The sequence below is a fragment of the Gastrolobium bilobum genome, unplaced genomic scaffold (assembly GCF_033153095.1).
Source record: "Gastrolobium bilobum isolate Gb01-03AN ecotype WA unplaced genomic scaffold, APGP_CSIRO_Gbil_v1 utg85306, whole genome shotgun sequence".
NCBI lineage: Eukaryota > Viridiplantae > Streptophyta > Magnoliopsida > Fabales > Fabaceae > Gastrolobium > Gastrolobium bilobum.
Genome location: NW_026898921.1, coordinates 45,539 through 66,438, shown reverse-complemented (window position 1 = coordinate 66,438; position 20,900 = coordinate 45,539). Strand labels below are relative to the sequence as shown.

Here is a 20,900-nt window from a genome sequence, read left to right as displayed (position 1 = left end):
AATAGTTAAAAGTCAATTCACATAGAAGGTATTATAATAGCTTAGAAAGCTGTCTTCAAGAATGAGGATGATGGAGTACTACCATAAGATTTTCTAATTAACAGGAAATATTCTAGCTAGGGGAAAATGGAAAGTAAGGTTGTAGATTGAATTTTATCAATGATGAGGATTATATAGATTCCTGCTATTTCCTAACCTAAGAAGACTGTCAATGAAATAAAGTCAAAGATGCTTACAAATAAAAAATTTGATTCATAGAGGTATAAGCTTTTCCAAGTCAATTTGTACAATATATCATCTTGTCATGAAATATTCACACCAAGACCAATTCAAAGAACTAGCTTGTATTCTTAGTTAACACATTTTCTTCATTCTGAGTAGGCAATCAAATAAGTACACAAAATGAACCACAATTGACGCCAACTTGGTCTTTCACTTTTAAACACCGACAAGATTCCTATGTTTATGCCTTTTTGTTGCCTAAAAAATAGAAGAAAAAGCCTAGAATTAGCGACTTCAATGTTCTTCTTTTGCATAAGTCTTTTGGATTTGCATGCGCAATTTTCCAACAAAACTACAGCAAGTGAAGAAAACAAATTAGCCAGTCCCTTACGTGGAATAGTTGAATATGTCCTGAACGTGAGGTGCACGTCCTAATCAAATTAGTCCTAATTATTTTTTAGTTAAATTTTAATGATTCCTTTTAAATTTATTTTATGTGTAATTATTATTATTATTCTCTTTTTTATTTATTTATTATTTATTTATTTTTTTGCGGGAGGGGGATAAAAATATAATATTGTGTGTAATTTGCTTCCGAATTCTGATACTGCAATTTATGTATCTTCACATTTAACTCTATAAAACTATAAATCAAGACTTACCATTAAACTTGACAAAAATCTTTAAGTTCTATTAATTAACTTTTCAATTGGTTCAATTTAGCCTCACAAACTATCGGTTTTTTCTTAATCGATTCTCATATTTTTGTGATGACATTAAATATTTACTAATAGAAAACTTTAACGAACAAATGTGATATAAAGATGAAGATTATTTTTAATCTTTTCGTTCATACTTGAAGAAATGTGCATGTGTACAACTGTGAGTGTTGACATTGTATAATAGCATTGTTTCTTTTATATTGGTATTTTTTTTATTTTTTTTATTTTTTTTGGTAAACCTTTTATATTGGTATTTTATAAAAGGCAGCAACAATTTTTTATTATAAAAGTTTTCCAAGGCTATAAGTTAATATTAAAAAAAAATTGTTATCCTTGATATTGGCTCATTCCTTTCTTACTTATTTTTTATTATAGAAAAACAAAGAAAGATAAAAGGAGGAAATTATTTTCTCTCCTTTTTTCTCTTAAAAAAATGCAAATTGAAAGTGTAACAAATTAAGGACAAGAATAATATTATAGTTGAGAAATTGTCTACAACTAGAGAAAAGCATCTACCTTACCTTGCAATTCAGTATAGCAAGAAATGTGACCTAAATGAAAAAGTGTAAGAAAATGGAAAATTGAATAAGAGTAACATTTTTACTAAGAAAAGGGCTAAATTTGAGAGTTAAACATCTCTGATGCTCCCCGTACTTCGAATTAGTCTTATAGCCGATTCAAAGAATCAAAGTTTATAGGAATATCGTACGAATTAACTCGTCTCAAAGAGATAATTAGGATTGAGTTAACTAAAAAAGAGAGATAAAGCTAAACATCTATCATGTTTTACAATGCAATACGACAAGAAATAATGACAATTTTCAATATATTTTCGTGTTAATTTTTTTTACATTAACTTTAAATAAATTATCTGCAGTGCACGATTTTAACTATGTCTTAGTAGTAAGATATAATTATAATAATAAAAGTTTTTTTTTTTTCTCCTCAAACATTGTCGCGGACTTGAAGAAGAAAAAAAAATAATTTTATCATTATAATCATATCTTACTTGTAAGACATAGCCAGAAAAGATTATTTAAAATAACTTTAGAAATATTTTTTCAATTATATTCTTATAATTTTTGTAATTCAGTGTGACAAGAAACTGTGACAATTCTCAATTAAGATTGACGACAAGAAACGTAAGCCCAACATTGTAGATGGGCTGAACACTAGATGATGATGAACAATACAATAAGGACCCCATAAAATGGTGAATGTTAAATGAATAGCAATCATATGATCATATCACATTTAATTCAATGATCACTGTTAGTTGTAGTTTTGTTATTGAAAGTAGAAAGTTAAGACCTGAAAAGAAAGGGAAATAAAAAAATAAAAAGCTGAAAGAAAAACATGGGCCTCTCATTCAAGATATTTAGTCATGCGTTTACAATGGAACCCCTCATCAGTTTTCATTTGATTTGGTCGTTTAAGGAACTCGAAGGACAATTCTGGTATATGATGTCACTTTCATAAATCATAACACTTAAAACTTATCCATTTTTCTTGAACGATTAACTATATAAACTAAACTCTTACACTGCACTCAAACTTTACCTGTTTCTGGGCTTGGATTTGTACTTTGTTGCTCTAAGTTCATATGGTTCTCTTCTGAATTCCTATGGCCAGTATTCTGGGTCCTTCTTCAACCATTGTCACGTCCTATGCATTCAGGAATGGACCATTCAATGCAGTTACAGGAAACAGACACTCCCCTTTATGGCTTTCTTGCACTCGCCATGGAAACCCTGCTAGAAACCATTTCCAGCTTAAATCCTCAAATGGGCATCCGCTAAATGCTGTTTCTTCTCATGATGGTGTGTTATTCATTCTATTCTTTACATCTTTTGCCCTTCTTTTCTTTTTTTCTTCGGTTGTGGTAGATATTATGAAGCATAACTTGGATTAAAATGTTTGCTTGTTAGTTAATTTAGCAATTGATCCTCCCTATGGCTCTTGATTACTCTTGTCCAGCGATGTCAGTATACTCCTTCAACCAAAATTGTGGCTAAGTGGTTGCAATTAGAGTTAGGATTTTAGTGTTAGAGAAATATAATGTAAAACTTACTTTCACCTGACATTAACAGCTTAAACTTTTGGTTGAATTAATTTTTTTTTATATTAGAGCCTCCTTCACCAAATGATGTGTGCTCTTGTGCAAGGGATGTGCGAAGTGTTAGAAAAATATAATATAAAACTATTAATGTAACTTTATGATAGGACTAACTCCCTATCTAGAGTCTATAAGAAGAATTTTATTAATAAACAACAGAAAGATAAGAGCAAATCCTCCCAGCAAGGAGGAACTCTCCTAGCCCCTGACTGAAATGATTCCACACAGATCTGATGCCCTTTCCTCTAGATTCACGCTAATAAATAAAGGGTTTTATTTTCTCGTATTGTTGGAGATATCTCCTACACAAATTTTTACGTGAGAAGAGCATGAAATAATTATCTTATGTAAAATAAGAGAATAATTTCCCATAAATAAAAAATAATAACTTCCCGTAACTGCCATGCAGTTATGTTCCCAGCCCCACTAATAACAGTATATATTATACAGAGAATTAATAACTACATACGTAACTTACGGCATCCTATCCACTAATAATTGCCTAATTTGAATTAAACACTTTCTGCTCACATAAACTGTATGACAGAGTTTGTGCCATTGGGATCAATGTTTCTATCACCTTCACTTAACAACACAAACTTTTGGATTCAATTGTAGAGAACATTTATTCTTCAACTGTCTTTGTCATTCTCACCGATGGTACATGGTCGTTTAGTAATGTCATCCTTCTTGGTTCTGGGATTGATTGACTTGAGTACACAAAGTATGTCTTTCTCATCATTCACCTACTAAATCTCTTAACATGTTCTGTTCTTAAGCCCAGCTGATATCATATTGAATGCAATAGCTAGTCATACTTGTTTTGACTAACAATAACTCTTATTGCTGAATTCCCTGGATTTAGTTAATCAATTTGTTATTCAGAACCATACACCCTACTATATTCTTTATGTGGAAGCCTCTTCCCTAGCTATTTGGAAATACATTCTAACTGTTTTTCTCTTATCCATATGCTTCCTTGTTATACTCTTGGTGTTCCCTCTTATCATTTTTTGGTTTCGTATTTCAATTTTATTGCATACCCAGGGTATTTACCTCTATCAATGCAAAAATCAACTCAGTATTGAAAGTTTAAACCAGATTTGGGCTCGACTTCATATTGAGAGAAAATGTGTAGTTATATAACCAAGTTTTATTATTTTGATATTTCTCTACTTACGAAAATCCATGTTTCTTATTGTCATTGCATCACAACATTTTGTGCTCTTCTCCCCACTTTAACCTCTTGGTCTCTTGCTGTCCTCTATGTCCTTATGTAAACTGCAATTTTTGTTTAAGTTTCGGTTCAAGATTGAATCTATGTATTATAATAATTTTCAAATGCCAATAATCTTATTGTACTTTTTTGTAAAGTGTATTTTTTGTTTTGTCGTGTTGCTCTGAACTCACTCTTACTTTGCAGGCCCGTTTGTTTGTATGTTTAATGTCTGTTGACTACTTGTGCATTTGTATATAATTAAAGATGTTTAGCTAAATTTTCACACACAAAAAAAAATAAAAATAAAAAACTGAAGTCATATATCCTATATTCACATATTTTAAGCAGGTTTAGCTGGAAGTTCATTGGCCAAAGAAGATAGCAAGTTCCAACCTGTTGAAGGACCATTTCCCTTGTCAGACTCAGAATGCAAAGGATCCAACCTTAGCATAACTGTTGTTGGAGCTTCTGGAGACCTTGCCAGAAAGAAGATTTTTCCAGCGCTCTTTGCTCTCTATTATGAAGATTGGTTACCAGAGGTCCTACTTCTCATAGTACTTGTTTCATTTGGCAGTGATGCTTAAACTTCATGCAAATTGAAATGTCTTAGTTTCATTAATGCAGAATTTTCTTGTGTTTGGATATGCTCGGACTAAAATGACCGATGAAGAATTAAGGAACATGATAAGCAAAACTTTAACATGCAGAATTGATAAGAGGTAAATTTTATTTAAAAAACAATTTTTTCTTCTCTCTTTTCATAAGTCATTTCACTAAAACACATTGTATCATTTAGCACTTTTCATGTTATTGTGCTAACAGGATGTAAAACCCTACCATTTACTTTTCCCATGCTTCTTTTCATTGTGTATATATTGACATGAGTTTTGAACTGGCAGGGAAAACTGCGAAGATAAAATGGATCAGTTCTTAAGAAGATGCTTTTACCATTCTGGTCTGTACAATTCTGAGGAGCACTTCTCAGATTTGGATTGCAAGCTGAATGAGAAAGAGGTAATATATCTACCATCTCTTTCATTATTTCCCTCCTGCACTGAGCCCCCTTATTCATACATCAGAAAGTAAATAAAAAATAAAAAATAATAATAATAAAATTGGAAGACATTTTCCCTAAAAAAACAAACATACTACTAAAAAGAATGCAAGAAAAATCATGTTATCTAATCTTGTATGCCATTTGTTTCTCAAATTTAACATAAATGTTTAAAAAACTGAAATAACCCTAAACATGAATCTCTTCTACTAAGCTGTGTCACAATTGCTTTCTCAAAGTTTGTCCCTGGATGTTGAACTGACCTCAGAAAAAGGAAATTATGCAACTTCTTTATAAAATTCAATATTCCTTCAAAAACAAAGTGCTGGATTTTGGAGATCTATTTTCTCTTTAGAATACGGTGCAAAAACCTCTAGAGGAGATGGTGATTTGAAAATCAAAACTGTGGTGCTACAAAAGGGTTCTATCATCAATCATAAAATTTAAGCAATTTGATATTTTCTATATCTAAATATATGGTTTCATACAAACTAAGACTAAAATTTTCATGGTAGGTGTTGCGTAAAATCGGCAAGTGCACCGATCGTACCAAGTAATAAAAGTGAGTAAGATATCGTCCCACGAGGATTGAGGCACCAAATCTAATTTTAACTATCCCTTTCTTAATTGGATGAACAAAAGAGGTTTTTAAAGTAATTGTAACGTGACAATTGTGAACTGTTCAATATTTCGTGAACAATTCAGAGAAATTTGAAGAAATTAAAAAAAACAAAGATTGAGATTTGAGAAAAATATTAAAAGAAAAACTATTGCAGTAAAGGACGCCAACACCTTTCCGATCCCCACCTTTTAATCTTGATTAATATTTATATTTAATTACCCAATTGACCAAATAATTCACGATCTATAATTAATGAGTTAAGCCCTAATCCCTTAGTAATCTTAACCTTATTAACCCTATTAGAATCCTAATCCCTTAGAAATCCCTTTTCAAGTTAATCCTTAAGCCCAGTGAATTTTCCACATTTGCAGTTCATGTAGCCTATCCCTAGTGCATACATGAACAGTTATCTTACCCTTTGTCAGAAATTTAGAATCCCAATATCCCTATTGTGAACCCTAACCCTCGCAATCCTAATAGAGTCGCGAATTCTAAAAGAATTATGGGATGAAGAACAGAGTAAAATAAATTCAATTGAATAATTAATCATAAACTTAACCAAAATACAAGGGGTTCACATCAAGGGTTGTGACCCTTACCACAATATCAAAAAACTAGCCAGACATATTCATGTCTGACAATTTAAAATAAAAAGAATTCATAAAAGCAATAAAGAAAGAAGAAGAAGATGAAGGATCTCCAACATGAGCCTCCAAGAGCTCCAAGAATTCTCTCCGGCTAAAGATGATGTTGTTTTAGAGTTTCTGCTTCCTTTATATAGCCAGCTACTCAATCAGGTCATAATCCTTGAATTAATTCTGATTAAATTTCCATTTTTCTCATAATTCCACCAATCAATCAGGTCATAATCCTCTCATTAATTTGATTAAATTTCACTTTTAATCAAACTCCACAAATCAAGGACTGCATTCATGACGCCCGCGCGATCAGTGCCAAATTCGCGACTCCACAAATCAAGGACTGCATTCATGACGCCTGCGCGATCAACGCCAAATCCGCGCGGATCGCGCCATTTTTTGCGCGAGACTATGCAATTTTAACTTCTCTCTTTCACTTCATTTTGGTGTTTCCTGCTATCAAAATGCATAAATTGAGTGAGAGAATGATTGAGAAGGAATAAGCAATATTTCTTGCATTTATGAGCTTATTTTCACACATTTATGATTAATTCCTTGCTTCTTTTACTTAGAAATCTCCATATGTTAGACGCATATCAATAGGTGTCTGCCTAATCATTGATCTTGAGTCTATATTTTGATATATTTGACAATGGTCTCTCCTAGGGTGGAAAACTTTCAAACAGGTTGTTTTATTTGTCAATACCTCCAAACATATTTGTGGATGTGGTAAGATGTGCTAGCCTTAAAGCTTCTTCAAAAAATGGCTGGACAAGGGTTATTGTTGAAAAGCCGTTTGGTCGTGACTTAGAATCATCTAGTGAGCTAACAAGATGTTTGAAGCAGTATCTCACTGAAGACCAAATTTTCAGGTGCATTTGGTTCCTTTTCATTTTAACAAGCTAGAGAGGAAAGTTTGTACTTATTGAGAACTGTTTAGGATTGACCATTACTTGGGGAAGGAGCTCGTGGAGAATCTATCAGTGCTTCGCTTTTCAAATCTTGTTTTTGAGCCTCTATGGTCCCGGAATTACATTCGCAATGTGCAGCTAATATTCTCTGAAGATTTTGGAACAGAGGGAAGAGGGGGGTGAGTCATAATGTCATCTATGTTTCTTGATGCTAATACAGGGAAATGATAATTCAAACAACTAATCAGACTGTCTTTTTGTTTTTCTTTAGTTATTTTGATAACTACGGAATCATTCGCGATATAATGCAAAATCATCTTCTGCAAATACTAGCATTGTTTGCTATGGAAACGCCTGTGAGCTTGGATGCTGAGGACATCAGAAATGAAAAGGTACTGACTATCTATAGTGTACATGACCAATAATATTTTATTACTGCTCCAATTCAGTCCAACTAAATATCCTATAATCTTATGGAAAGATTTCAGCCAATGTATTGATGTTTACTGATTATTGAGAATGGTCCCAACTCAGGTGAAGGTTCTGAGATCAATGAGACCACTACTGCTTGAAAATGTTGTTGTTGGTCAGTATAAGGGCCACAGCAAGGGTAGTAAATCATATCCTGGTTATACAGATGACCCAACTGTTCCAAACGGTAGTCTTACTCCAACATTTGCAGCAGCAGCTCTTTTTATTGACAATGCTAGATGGGATGGGGTTCCTTTTCTCATGAAAGCTGGCAAGGCTCTCCATACTAAACGGTATGGAATATTTCTTCTTTCTTAAATTTGAATTTCCTATGCATTCTTTGGAATTATGATTACAACAAATTTAAAAATGTATTCAGTGCAGAAATTAGAGTACAATTTAGACATGTCCCAGGTAACTTGTACAAGCGGAATTTCGGAACTGATCTGGACAAGGCTACTAATGAGCTCGTACTTCGTGTTCAGCCTGATGAAGCTATATATTTGAAGATCAACAACAAAGTTCCTGGTCTGGGAATGAGATTAGACAGAAGTGACCTCAACTTGCTTTACCGAGCTAGGTATAAATTCTTCTAGATATGTTCTGCATAGAGTTTACTAAATTAAATTCAATTGTAAAAGTTGTAGGCTAATCATTTCTGCTAATTTAATTTAAATTTAAATATGAATGTTAAAATGTTAATCTAGTTAATTCTGTGGACGCATAAGACTCTTTCTATTATTATTAAGTTATCCAAGAAAATTCTAGATGCTTATGAAATTACACTTCCCTGGAATATTGGAGTGAAATTACCCTTTTCTATCATTTTTCTCTGTTTTGACATTTCTTTCTTCACAATTATACTTGGACAGAACTCTTGCTTGTGATAATATAGCTTAACTATCATAAAACAATTCCATCATCTAGGAATGATCATGATATTGGAAGAGATACAAAATATGTTTTGATAAGGGCATTAATATTCTGAGTTTCAATATCTTTGAAGGTATCCAAGAGAAATACCAGATGCATATGAGAGGTTACTCTTAGATGCTATTGAAGGTGAGCGAAGGTTGTTCATTAGAAGTGATGAGCTTGATGCAGCTTGGGCACTATTCACTCCTTTGCTAAAAGAAATTGAAAACAAGAAGATTGCTCCGGAGCTCTATCCCTATGGCAGCAGAGGACCAGTTGGAGCACATTACCTTGCTGCACGGCACAACGTAAGATGGGGAGATCTTGGTAGCGAAGACTAATAAGTGGCAGAGCTCTCTTATGATTAAGGATATTCATTATCAGTTTCTTTTTCTATGATAGCATATTTTTGTGCTTGCTTCACTGTTTACTGGAAGAAGTAAGTTTTCATATAGAATAATAGCATGCTTTATTATGTTACTACAGCTAGTGCTTGACGCACTTCTAGTTGAAGAATAGCAAGTTGATTTAGAATTATAACTATTGCATAGTAATGAAAAACAACTGAAGCAATTGGAGCAAATACAGCTAAATCTCAAAATATGTATCTTTTGTGGTTGATTTGACGGAACATTTTTTACAGTGAAACTTCTCTAGTTTAGTGTAAAAAAGGTAGAACCAACTAGTTAATCATGTAATTGACAGCTTGAAAAGCCAAAGAACACATAGGCAAACAACCTGACAAGTTCAATTATTTGTCTCAATTTCTAGATGAATGATGCCTATTTTTTCTTTGTCAAAACCTTCTGGCAATAGATGCCTCGTTTCCATCTCACTGCATAACATCAATGCCAACTGGTTTCTGCCGCACTTGCAAAGTCCATTATAGAGCTCAGAAAAGGTACTGGAATCAGGAGTCATAAATCTGTCCAACATGTCCCTCAAGACTTGCACAGCTCCATCAAAGTCTTCATTGCTGCAGAAGGCAGATATCAACATTTGGAAAGTTTGCTCATTCGGTTTACAACCACTCCTTATCATGCTTCTATAAAGTTGAAAGGCACGCTCAGAGTTGTTTCTTACACACTGACCAGTAATAAGTGCACAAAAGGTGGACGCATTAGGAACCAATTTCTCCTTATCAAGTTCTTTAACCAAAAATGCAGCTTTCTTTGTCTTCCCATCCTTACACAGTCCCAAAATCAAAGCATTATAAGTCAGTATATCAACCTTAACCTGATTCCTCACCATCTCCTCATAAAGCCTACTCCCCATTTCACTGTTACCAACCTGACTATACCCATTTATCAAAGTATTGTATGTTACAGTATTTGGAGCCACATTGGTAACCTTCATCTCAGTAAAAATCCTATTTGCCTCGTGCAGCTTCCTCTCTTTACAAAAACCATTAATAAGCGTATTAAAAGTAACCACATTTGGATCCACCCCATTGTTTCCCATCAAAGATTTAACCTTCAAAGCCAAGCCAAGGAGACCCTTGTTACAATACCCTGAAATCAATGTGTTAAAGGACACAGCATTTGGACTCAAACCCATGTCCTTCATCTTCTCCAACATCTCAACACCCTTCTGCAATTCCCCTAACTTACAGTGAGCACAAATAACCATGTTAACAGTGTACACATTTGGTGAAACACAAGAACGACCCATCTCACGATAGAATGCCAAAGCTATATCTGCTCTTTGCAAGTGAAGAGTGGAACTCAGAAAAGCATTGCAGGACTCAACAGTGGGGAAGAAACCATATTCCTTCATTCGACACAAGGTGTCAGTGGCATTTCTAAGCTTGTTCATGTGAGCAAAGGTCTTGAAGAGAGAATCGAATATGAAAGGTGAAGAATTGCAGATACGGTAAGAGTACAACAATGCTTCAAAGAGCTTAGAAGGAAAGTCTATTGTGTTGGAAGCAAGGATTTTTCTGAGAATGGTTTCGCTGGTTTTGAATTTTCGGTTTTTGGTGAGGGTGTGGAGGAGCATGGAGTGTGTTTCGAGGGTGTGGGAAGAAGGGTTGTGTTTGTTAACCCAGTTGAAGAACTCCAAGGAGAGAACGTTGTCGTTTTGGAGCTTGAGGAGAATGTGTTTAACTCTGAACGGAGTGAAAGATGATGATGATGATGATAAGTGATGGAGTTTGTCCCATTGGGAATGAATCACGTGGCTGTGAACAACGTTAACAAAATCGAGATCTTGCCCTTTGGGTTGAGGAATCGTTCGATGAGGTATGGGTATGGAGGAGGACCTTAGAAACATCCTCGTACTTGTACTTGTACTTGGTCTTTTGTTGTCTGATTCGATCAAAGTCGAAAATCGATGAAATCGGATGTTTCTCGTCATTTTAGCAGTTACCTGTGTGGCAAAAAAGAAAGCTGTTTTCTTTGCTGAAGAGAGGAAGATGATGCAATTAAATTATTGGGCCGTGGGTGGGTTGGTGGTCCATTTGACCCGGCCCAAATCTCCCAATCTATTTATTCTTGAGGATCTCTCACCCATTGTTCTTTGTGATTTTTTTTTTTTTTTTTTCATGCTTTAAGTATGTGGCAGGAGTAGTCAATATACTTAAGCTCAATTAAATGATGTGTTTTATGAATGTTATGTTGTAGGAAGTTTTTTATGTCATATCACTCTAATAAAAAGGATGTAGGTCTTACTCAAAAAGAAAAAAAAAAAGGTGGATCATTATTTTTATTAGAGTGATATGACACAAAAAAACTTCCTTGCATCATCGCATTCATAAAACCTTTAAATGATTACACGAATCTAAAATTTGACAAGAAAAGAAATAGTAATATTTACAATGTCATATATAAAACTTTATGAAATTTATTTGGTTGAGTTTCGTGTAATTTACACAAAAAAGAAAATTTAGGTTTTCTTAAGTTATATTTGGATATGTTATAACGGTAAAATGAGATGGAATAATATGAAATCAATATAAAAAATTATTATATTATTATTTGGACAGTGCGTGATGAAATTAAGTTATATATATATTTTTCCTTTTCCTTTTCCTTTTTCTAGTGGGGAGCATTTAGTTTTGGACAAGCTTTGTCGAATTACTTATATATTTTTTAATGAGTCTGGCGAACCCTTTGAAAACTCACTAATTTTTTTAAAAAAAGTGCTTCAAGTTCCATGGACCCCTTAGGGGTGTTCGCGGTCTGGATTGGATCGATTTTGAAAGCAAAAATCATCTAATTCAATACTGTCAGTTTAATCATGTAATCATTCATTCGGTTCGAATTTTTTTTCAAATTCAATCCGATCCAATCCAATTTTTTTGGATTTGAATTGGATCGATTTTCAGTTTTTTGAAAATTCTAAAATTTGTTTTATGATTATTGTGCAAATAACATATTTTGTATATATTAACTTTGTAAATTTATTTATTTTTTAAATACAAAAGTATCAGTAAACGATAATATAGTTTTTTTTTTTGGCAATGAGATAAGAAGCTCTACAAAAATAAAATTTTGTTGATGAGATGTGACTAGATGTTTTCTTGGATTTAGTTGATGGGTTAATGGATCTTGGGTTTAAAAAATTTTATGCTATGATTAGGGAAAGGTCCAAGTAGGTAGAGGAAAATTAATATATTAGATCGGTTTGAATTGGATCGATTTTCATCAACCAATCTGAAAACCGATCCAATCCAATTAAAATTTGCGGTTTTTCTTCGATTTTCGGTTTATTCGGTTATCGATTTTTCGGTTCGGTCACCGCGGTCTGGATCGGTTGATGAACACCCCTAAACTCCCTTGAGAAACTCATAAATCATGTCAGGTGGCACGATCTTAGTCATCCAAAATTCTTACCCTTCTTATAATCTTCATCTCCAACACGATTCATGTATTTATAAAAGCCGACTTGTTAGAACCTGCGCACAACAATGACTTGAGAGCATGGAAATTGGATTTGCCCATTGACAATCATTTTGCTCAACCCGACTGAAACAACATGACCATATACAATAATTAAAAGCCTCTTTAACCTCAGACCTATGTGAATTGTGGTCATAAGTGCAAACAACATGGGTAGATGCACCCTCTTGGTTATTTTGCATCGCGTCAAGCAGCACCTTATAGTAACAATTGTTGGCTACTATTTTATGACAAGTGTTATTTCATCTCCTAACAAAGTATTCATTTGAATTGAAAAAAATATATATTAAGGATTAAGGTCTTTTTATGGCTAATATTGCACCACATGGTGTAATTTGTGAGTTCCCGATAAGGGTGTTAATGGGTCAAGCCGAGTCGAGTTTTGGTCTTAAAAGGCTAAGTCTGTGTTTAAATGTGTCAGCCTGACCAAGCCTGTTATCTGTTATGAATATAATTTCAGGCGGTGGCCTGTCTTATTTGTAAAAAATAAAAGCCTGATTTAGCCTGTTTAAAAAAAATAAGACAACAAAAATTTATCTAAACAAAATATACAATCAACAGCACTATTAATTCCATAAATATTCATAAATTTAATGTATATCCAAACAACATAATATAAAACAAAATCATTCAAAAAGTATGTTTAATTAATAAAATAAGATGAAATAGATTGAGGAGAGAGAGAGGGTTATCACAAGTAGTATAAAAAATATAAAATAAAAATAAAAATTAATATATTAGGCCAGCCTGAAAGGCTTTAATGCCGAGCTTTTAAATTGAAGCCTGAGGCCTTTTTATCAAACGAGCTTTTATACAAGTCCAAGCCTTGTTCCAACAATCAATTTTAGACATGTAAGCTCAGACTTTCACGGGCCGAGCCAAAGGTCCGTGGCTCGTTTAATACCTCTAGTTCCCGAGTGATATGCGGGACTTGAAACAAGAAATAAAAAAGAAATTAATGAGTTTCTTATGGGGCCCATAACATATTTTTTTAACAGCACAAGGATAGAATAGATAATTTATCTCAATATTTAACGATGTTGAGGATAAATTTGAATGAAAAAAAATCACATGAGAAATAGATGATAATAAAAAATACAAGAGATTAAATGATTTTGGAGCAAAATATAGAATTTTTTTGTAGCATCATATTTATCTGTATTCATGTTATTTGTCTTATCAAGTCAATACATATGAATTCTATGAAATAAAATTTGAAATGCCTTTCGACTGATTTGTTAGTATATATTGGAATGAACAATACAATAAATTAGTATGTTAATGTTTATTTTGTGAGATATTGGAGAATTTATATAGTTTTTTTTAAAAAAAATGCTTAAGTTATTTATATTTTTATATTTTATTTTATTTACAGTTAATTTAAAATATATTCATTTATCTTTTCTCACGATAATCAAAATCTATTTTATCTCTAATATAGTTGAAATAAGTACTTATTCCAATAGAACTTGTTAATTCAGTTTTACTATCATATATGTTATTTAGAATATGTTGTACAATATTTAGATAGGCACTTTAAGACACATTTATGAAAAAATGAAGCTATTAAAATTATTTTGGTTTGAAATCATTTCAAAAACAACTATCATATTATAATAATTATTTCTATATGTAATATATTATAATAATTAAATTGTCAAATGAGATAAATTTTCAATTAAACATTTTAATTATTCATACAAGAAAGAAGGTCCATGAATCAAAAAATGAATTAATCAAATTATTTGTCATAAGCATCTTCTAATAGATATATGTAATGAAAACCCATTGAGAATGCTGCAGAAGAACAACATACACCTACGAGAACATGGTTGCACCCTTCCGGTGTTTCGTTAAGTAAGGATGATGGGAAGGATGCTCCTAGCTTTCTCTTTGAATCCGATGAGCCGGCCTTCAAATTTCTTCTTTTATGTACGTGTGCATGTGCCTGGTGGTGTGTACTTAGTGTGCTTTAACTGTATTAGAGAGATATAGTCTGATGGGTGCTCAGTCATGTATGCAAATTGTGATAAAAGTGAATATTGTTATTATTATGAATCACGAGACAGGGCGCACTAGTGAGAAAATTATTGAGAATTCACTTGTCATTCTTCCTAGGATCATAACAAAGTGGACACCCCAACTAATTGATGAACTTCCTGAAGCTTTAGTGGTATGCGATATGGACTCATAATTGCGACCATCTTTATTTTTCCAATTTTGTTGTATCAGGGTGAATTTTTTTTAGTACAATCATGGTGAAAAGTTTAGTTCTGCAACTATGAATATTTTGAAGGATTTCAACCACATTTTAGCCCTCATTTTCTAGAAACTAGAGGAACAACATACTTTAATTTTAGGAGTCAGAAATTTTGGCTGATTTAATTTGGCACCCACACGTGCAGTCAAAGAGAGAAAAATTTAAATGCAGAAGGTCTTTCTTTTCTAAAATATGTATGAGGTGCAACACTACACCTACACCAGCTTGTGTGAGACAGAAAAGCCTATACCTTTGAGCAGTAATATTAATCATGTTTTGTAAAAAAAAAAAAAAAAAATTATATTTGAATGGTTACAAGTTTTCAGAACTTGTAATAGCACTTTTTAGATAAGCATATATCTATTTTTTAAGAAAATTTCTTAATGTACTGAATTTTTTTTTTACATCTTCCACAATTAATATGGTATTTGTCTTATTTTTATCAAATTATTAATAAACAATTTATTTTAAAATTAAGCGAGAAAATAATTTAATAAAAAATAAGACACCTACAATAAAAATTATACTGAAAACTCAGTGCATACTCGAGTTTTAATATGTGACCATTAATTTTAAGGGTTATATTTATCTCATTTTACATGAGATAAGCAATTTTTCTACACACATAAAAAAGAATTGGGTCCTATCACTCTTTTTCTCTCTCCTCTTACTTGTGAGTCTCACTTATAATTTTATTTCTACAACATGAGATAACTATTTCCCTACAAGGCTATAACATAAGAAAAGTATTTTCCTAATTTTAAATAACTACTCAGATCTCACACCGGGCTTCTCTATTTCTTTATGAGTTTGGTGTTTGTCATTTTAAATGACATAAGTTATGTCATTTTATGAGAGAGATAGACATAGAAAAATCGAAATTATGGGAGAGAGAAAGTGGATGGTTTTTTTTAATTTAAAATTTAAATAAAAAAAATCTGTGTCTGTCTCTCTCTTAAGATGATATAACTTTATGTCATTTAAAATGATAAACACTTTTTCCTTTCTTTATTCATGTAAATTCATGGGATAAAGAGAAATTTTGCATATATTATGCATATTCGATAATAATAATTTACCGAGTCTTCAATTTAAGACTACAAAGAAAATAGTAATATATATTTAGGGAAAAATATTTTTTTATTTTCAATGAGCTCAGAACGACATCGTTTTGAGTTATAAGATTAAAAAATTATAATAATAACGACTAATATAATCCTGCAATATATTAAAATCACAAAAATACCTTAATTTTAGTCTCAAAATAACGTTATTTTGGAATCACCGAAAATAATTTATCTCTATTGAGTAGAGAAATTTTTTACCCATATGTTTAATATATTTGGTTTTATTTTTTTTCTCATTCCATTTTTTCTTTTTTTATTTAAGTATATTTTATTTTTTTTCTTCTATTTTTTATTTATAGTATTTTCTATAAGTGTGGTAAGTTTTTAATATATTTGGTTTTCTTTTTTTGTAATTTTCCCCCAATATATTTTCCTTTTTCTAAAAAAAATAGAGTAAGTGATTAGTTTAGTTTTTAATTGTGTTAACTATGAGTTTAGATGAAAAAAAAATATAAGAGATAAGTGATTGATTCCAACCAAAATTATAGGAGATTTTTTAAAATAAAATAAATATTTAAAATTAACAGATTTAAACTTAACTAATATAGAAGGAAAAGTATTTCTTCAGCATAAAGTTATCTCTTGTGAGTTTAAAACGACGTTGTTTTAGATGATAAGATTAAAAAATTATAATGACAAAGACTAATATAACCCTGCAATATATTATAATTACAAAAATACTTTGACTATCGTTTTGAGCTCACTAGATAATGGAAAGAAATCCTTTACCCATAAATAAATAAATAAAATAAAAAAGAAGTGTAATTGAAACCCCAGGAAGGAGAGTTAACTGGGAAGAGGTAAAAGGGTTGGAGGTGAACGGAAATGGCGACACCGCAAGCGATGGGACCACCGGGAAATCCAATGTTGGACGGAGGAGGAGCAGTGCAACCGCCAGGGACGGATATGACCGGAATATGCTTCAGGGACCAGCTGTGGCTGAACACGTACCCACTGGATCGGAACCTTGTTTTCGATTACTTCGCCTTGTCCCCTTTCTACGATTGGACCTGCAACAATGAACAGCTCCGAATGCGCTCTGTTCACCCACTCGACCTCTCTCAACTCTCGTAAAACACCAACCTTCTCAATCTCAAACCTTCATTTTTACCATATCTATATATGTGTTTTGGTTAATTAACTAGGGTTTCTCTATTCGGTTGGGTTCCATTAAATCAGTTTTTGAATTAGGTTAAGAAGAAATTGAATTCAGTGTTATTATTATGACTACTTTGAATTGAAGTAGTTGGTTGTGATTATGATTATGCTCTTTAGGAAAATGACTGGCACAGAGTATATGCTCAGTGAAGTAATGGAGCCTCACCTTTTTGTTATTCGCAAACAAAAGAGAGATAGCCCTGACAAAGTTACACCAATGCTTGCATATTATATCTTGGATGGTTCAATATACCAGGCTCCACAGCTATGCAATGTTTTTGCTGCTCGAATTGTAAGCTCATATTGTATAGTTTGTATATATTACATATCTTGATTGTTTATAAAGTTAGGAACCATTTTGATTTGCTATAATTTACTTGCATGAGACTTGAGAAATGGATTTTGGTGATTGTGAAAAAAAGAAAAAAAAAAGCTTTTTCAATTATGAGATTTTAACTTTTTGTTTTCCTGAACAAGAGCTTTATTGGGTTCTAATTGTTTGAAGTATTGAGGCAGCTGCACTACAGCGTGAGATCTTGTTATTAGTGCTTGTACTTAATAAACTTTGTGCAGTTCAGTAGTTTTTCTTTAAGTTAATGCTTTTTGTTTTGGGAGAGAAGGTTTTGTTGAATACTGGTTGTGTCATTGATCTTGCAGGGAAGGGCACTCTATTATATACAAAAGGCCTTTACTACAGCCGCTTCAAAGTTGGAGAAGATAGGATACGGTACTAAATAGAGATGATAATTGCTTTTTGTTTTGGAAAGATAAGACATTGTTGCTCCCCGTAATGGGATAAAAACTGGACAATGGACGGGGTTTAAAATTCTGTTGTTACTAAGGCTATACAGCTATAGTAATTTGTTCTCTTTATGTTGAGCCATTATACAGTCTTTGTGGCCTCCCTCCCTTTGTCCTTTCAAAGAGGACAACCTTTCAAAGGGAATAGCCGGATAGGCTATTAAATTTCTGTTCTTGAATTACTAGAATTTTTAATGTCAGGTTTAAGATCCATCATTTAAGCCATGTATAATGTCACTGTTACAAGATTGATCTGAATTGCAATTATGCAAGGGTAAGGCTGCGTACAAGGATTTCCTCCACCCCACGCTCGTTAGTCGGGTTTAACGGGGAGTGGTTTTTATAATGTCACTGTTACAAGTACACAGAGAAATGCTGCTACTGTTACTTTGCATCTAATTTTTTAATTACCATTTTGTTGCCCTTACTTCTTGTGTTCTGCCTGCCTGTAAGCCATGTTCTTGTTGAAGTTTTTAACCATAGAACTGGTACATTGCTTACTTCTGTGCACATTAACTGAACTGTGATTCTTCTGGCTGGTTCAGTTGATTCTGAAAATGAGACTGCATTGCTGGAATCAAAGGTTGGTAAGGAGACAATTGACTTAAAGGAAGTTAAGCGAGTGGATCATATTCTTGCATCCTTACAACGCAAGGTAAGTTGAAAAAAATACAATTTTCCCTTGTTTCCTTATTAAACAATTATGTAGCAACTTTTGGAAGTTTCTAACTATTTTTATACAAAAATAGGGGTACAGGAAAGATTGAATTAAAACCTGTGTCTTGAATATCCGTGACATAAGTTGTGAAATAATACTGAATGTTTATGTACTGGTCATCTTCTATATTATCTAAGAAAATTTCTTTTGTCATTTGACATTTGAGTAATGCTGTATCTTCCTAATTATTACTTAAAACTGAAAGTATAAAATGAAAAGGCTGAAGCATGTATTATCTTGGGAAGCAAAAAGTATTTAATACTTCTTTGCGTAATTTGGGGGATAATTCACAGACCAAGAACTACAAGTTTACCCCTTTCATCATGGGATGACAAGGGGTTCGTATCATTCAAGCCTTTTTTGTTGCTTTTTTGGGGTTATGGAGAAAATTGCAATCAATAGGGTTTTCCTAATCCTTCCTTCCTGAAACGAAAAACATGAAATTCTTTTTCCTTTCCGCGGGACCAGGAGATTATAAGAAGAATAGAATGCTTGGCTGATAAATAACTCACTTTTCAGTTAATTCATTAGGAGGATATAGAACTAATATTTTCTCTTTGCTCTGTGGTTCCAATAATTTTATTTAAATGGTATAAAAGTTCTCAAAAGATGATGTTCTTTTATGACAATCCATCAGAGGTTTTGTTTGACATGGCAAAGTCCCAAATATACAAAGTTGAACAAATAGTTGTGAATTGGTTGATAAATGTCAACTGAGTTCAAACCTAAATCATTATTAGAATTTTACCACATTCTCTAAACTTTTAAGTGTCTCTCATCTTTATTGTTGATGAGAAGTGAGTGTTAACTTGCTGCTGCAGCTACCACCAGCTCCACCTCCACCACCATTTCCAGAAGGGTATGTTCCACCTCAAACAGCAGAAACCGAGAAAGTTACTGAAACTCAGGAAGCTGTAGAGTCGCAAGCTCCTATTGTTGATCCCATAATTGATCAAGGACCTGCAAAAAGAATGAAATTTTGATATAAAAGACAAACTACAGTGGCTGTCATTGTTTGGGTACAGGAAAAGTTTATTATTCCTTACAGACGACCCTTGCTGAAACATGGTTAATTTCGTGTTATTCTTTGGTCTAAAATGTGTAGCTCTATTCTGATCTTCACCGGGAATGTAGATATTATCAGTTAGGCTCACTGTAAGATAGGATGAAATTTTAGACAATGTATTGACTGATTCTGTAAACGAAATTAATCTCCTTCACATTGGATATTTTCTATTTGTTGAACTTTGATGGGCAGGGACTTGCTTTCATCCTAGTGTTCGTTGAACACCTCAGGAAATTGCATTCCTGTTCAAATGTGTGATATAATAATATTGGAAAATGTGTGTATCATTTTAATGGATGTAAAATTGTGTCATTTTAAGTGAGAGAAAGAGATAGATAAAGAAGGAGAGAGAGTGGATAAAAAAATATAAAGATGTGGGTCCCACCTCTTTGTGACAAACATTTAAAAGGACAAACATTTTTCCCAATAATATTATACGTCCTCTAGGGCATAAATTGAATTCAACCCGCGCGAGCTGCGGCATCATGTCCTGTTTGAATTGCATGACCATTCTAAGCTTATTTTGGCTCCAAAATGGAAAGACCGGTGAAAGCAATAGAGTAAAAGTGATTAAAGTATTATTATTTGATGAGAATTTGGCTATACCACCCCAAAAATTAGCTCAAAATGTGAGAGTGTTCAAGGCCTTATAAACTCTACATTAGTTATTCATATAACCAATGTAGGACTCCAAATCTCATACCTTGCAAATGGAATCCAACATTTCATTACGCTTCCCTAGTGCGTACCCCCATGCACACTCCACGTGATGGATGGTGATGGATGCTCTGATATCAATTGATAAGAATCTTAGAATGAATCATCTCAAAAGCTAACTCAAAGGATGAGAGTATCCAAGGTCATATAAATCTCACATTAATTGTCCATACAACTAATGTGGACAACTAATGTAAAACTTCAAGTCTCATACCTTGCAAATAGGATCGTAACATTTTATCACGTTTCCCAGCCCTGGCGACA

The 20,900-nt window shown here is 32.9% G+C and overlaps 3 protein-coding genes across 4 annotated transcripts; 2 read left to right on the top strand and 1 right to left on the bottom strand.

Moving 5' to 3' along the window:
- The first annotated feature begins 2,486 nt into the window (after positions 1–2,486).
- LOC133285589 (glucose-6-phosphate 1-dehydrogenase, chloroplastic-like) lies at positions 2,487–9,535 on the top strand. 2 transcript variants are annotated; one of them, XM_061482842.1, is made up of 10 exons: positions 2,487–2,764; positions 4,634–4,818; positions 4,904–4,998; positions 5,179–5,293; positions 7,260–7,465; positions 7,534–7,683; positions 7,776–7,896; positions 8,039–8,268; positions 8,355–8,555; positions 8,982–9,535. In XM_061482842.1, the coding sequence occupies exons 1-10, from the start codon at positions 2,569–2,571 to the stop codon at positions 9,229–9,231; spliced, it is 1,749 nt and encodes a 582-aa protein (XP_061338826.1). In that variant the 5' UTR covers positions 2,487–2,568; the 3' UTR covers positions 9,232–9,535. The 2 variants fall into 2 exon arrangements, with proteins under 2 accessions (XP_061338826.1, XP_061338825.1); XM_061482841.1 differs by having other exon boundaries at positions 4,628–4,818; positions 8,982–9,533.
- LOC133285590 (pentatricopeptide repeat-containing protein At4g26680, mitochondrial) lies at positions 6,682–11,257 on the bottom strand. Its single transcript, XM_061482844.1, has 2 exons — positions 9,629–11,257; positions 6,682–7,046 (listed from the first exon to the last, which is right to left on the bottom strand). The coding sequence occupies exon 1, from the start codon at positions 11,243–11,245 to the stop codon at positions 9,638–9,640; it is 1,608 nt and encodes a 535-aa protein (XP_061338828.1). The 5' UTR covers positions 11,246–11,257; the 3' UTR covers positions 6,682–7,046; positions 9,629–9,637.
- Positions 11,258–16,958: 5,701 nt separating this feature from the next.
- LOC133285594 (mediator of RNA polymerase II transcription subunit 6) lies at positions 16,959–20,185 on the top strand. The gene is made up of 5 exons (XM_061482849.1): positions 16,959–17,246; positions 17,452–17,626; positions 17,992–18,061; positions 18,681–18,790; positions 19,675–20,185. Exons 1-5 carry the CDS (start codon positions 17,002–17,004, stop codon positions 19,834–19,836), a joined length of 762 nt encoding a protein of 253 aa, XP_061338833.1. The 5' UTR covers positions 16,959–17,001; the 3' UTR covers positions 19,837–20,185.
- Positions 20,186–20,900: the final 715 nt, after the last annotated feature.